Consider the following 1,743-nt stretch of genomic DNA (forward strand, 5'->3'; position numbering starts at 1 on the left):
TCATTCTTCAGTCTTTGTCTGACATGGGTTTAGGCAGACATTTTATCAAATTTGTGCACACTCTCTTTGGAAATGCATTTGCTCGAATTGCTGTGAATGGTGAGCTAACTGATGCTATTACTCTTATGAGGTCCATTAGACAAGGGTGACCTCTTGCCCCCTTGATGTTCGCAATTGCCTCAGATGCTTTGGGCTGGCTGGTCAACAGGAAAATGTCAGAAGGTTGTCTTAAGGGGCTGAAAATTACAGGAGCTATAAAGGAGTTATGCCTTCAAATGTTTGCAGATAACACTAATGATTTACTGAATGCAGATGTAGAGTCAGCAAATGCTTTTATGGATTGCTTGGATGTTTTTTGCAAGGCTAGTGGCTCTGCTATCAATCATCAAAAAACAGGTGTAAAATCTTCTAATGGCAGCCTCCCCATATCAGTGATTGATGCAGGGTGCAAGGAGATACCAGATGGTCAGGTTTTCAGATTATTGGGCATACCAATGGGGTTTAGAGTGTCCATGAGTCAGAGATGGGATTGGGTAGTAGATAAGTTCAGAAAGAAAGTCTACATGTGGTTATCATATCAGCCCAATCTGGCTTCTAGAACTTTTGTTCTAAATCACTATTTGCTGCCTTCTTTAATTTATTTTCTATCCTGTTGGAAACCTTCAAAAACTCAATTGATGCAGGTTATTTCTATTGCCAGGAGATTCCTTTGGGGTGGAAATTCAGAGAATGGGAAAAAGATCCCAAAGGTTGCTTGGAATGTATGCTGTATGCCTAAAGCAAGAGGGGGGCTAGGCATTCTAGATTTGTGTAAAATGTCAGTCAAAATGGCTGGTAAATGGATTGCAAGATCCATAGACTATGAAGACTATTGGGCTTGTCTACTCAAAAGGTTTATCCCAAGCTTCAAGGTTCAAAGCCACAAAGCTTGGAGCAATCTGCCAGAGTGGGATATTGTTACCTCTACCTGGAAAATTCAGCCAACAGGCTCAACTGTCACTGTCAGAATGTGGCAGACCTGGAATAACATAAAGGAACACTACTATGAGCTTCCAACCAAGCTAATGAATTTTGATTTTATGATGCACGAATCTATGTGGATTGGAAGCATAGCCAAGAAACAAAAGTGGATTCTAGGCATCAAAGCACACAAATGTCATAAAGTTGGAATCAGAAAATGGGAAGATCTGCATCAAGGAGGAGTTTGGCTAAATGCTGAACAAATTACTAACTTCTATGATATTACTACTAGTTCAGTGGTTGAAGTTATGAGCAGGGTGTAGAAACTGAAGGAACTTCGGCTAAACTACACAATAAAGGCCAGAAGGACTATCTCATTGTCGGCTATAGCTTGGGACATGTATAAAAAATACTCAAGCACTCCAAGTTTTGATGAAACCCTGAGGAAAAAGCTGAATCTCAAGTGGGGTCTGAAGTGGAGCGCAAAGCAGTGGATCTATAGGTTCAAGTGTGTTTGGGGGTTTGCCTTCTCAATCAAGCACATTTTTCTAGCCTGGCTAATACTCCATCAAGGAGTCTGGACAGCAAAAAGGGCTCTCAGGGCTGCTATTGGAGATGGTAAATGCAGAAGATGTTCTGCCCAAGAAGATATCAAACATTTGTTTGTTGAGTGTCCAACAAATTCCAAACTTCTACAAATTCTTGGGAACTGTTGCAAAGAAGTGCATCCTCAGCAATTCAATGCCCAAGAGCTGATCATAGGAGACTGCATAAGAATGGACA

General features: G+C 41.0%; 1 protein-coding gene across 1 annotated transcript; it reads left to right on the forward strand.

The window, feature by feature from the left end:
• The first annotated feature begins 494 nt into the window (after positions 1-494).
• LOC147431987 (uncharacterized) lies at positions 495-1,283 on the forward strand. The gene has a single exon (XM_086491515.1). The coding sequence runs from the start codon at positions 495-497 to the stop codon at positions 1,281-1,283; it is 789 nt and encodes a 262-aa protein (XP_086347641.1).
• Positions 1,284-1,743: the final 460 nt, after the last annotated feature.

Source organism: Adiantum capillus-veneris, chromosome 20 (genome assembly GCF_014529385.1).
Source record: "Adiantum capillus-veneris isolate H3 chromosome 20, ASM1452938v2, whole genome shotgun sequence".
In the NCBI taxonomy this organism is placed as follows: Eukaryota; Viridiplantae; Streptophyta; class Polypodiopsida; order Polypodiales; family Pteridaceae; genus Adiantum; species Adiantum capillus-veneris.

Excerpts from the sequence above, each read along its gene's own strand:
- LOC147431987 (XM_086491515.1), top strand. The coding sequence starts at position 495 with ATGGGGTTTAGAGTGTCCATGAGTCAGAGATGGGATTGGGTAGTAGAT.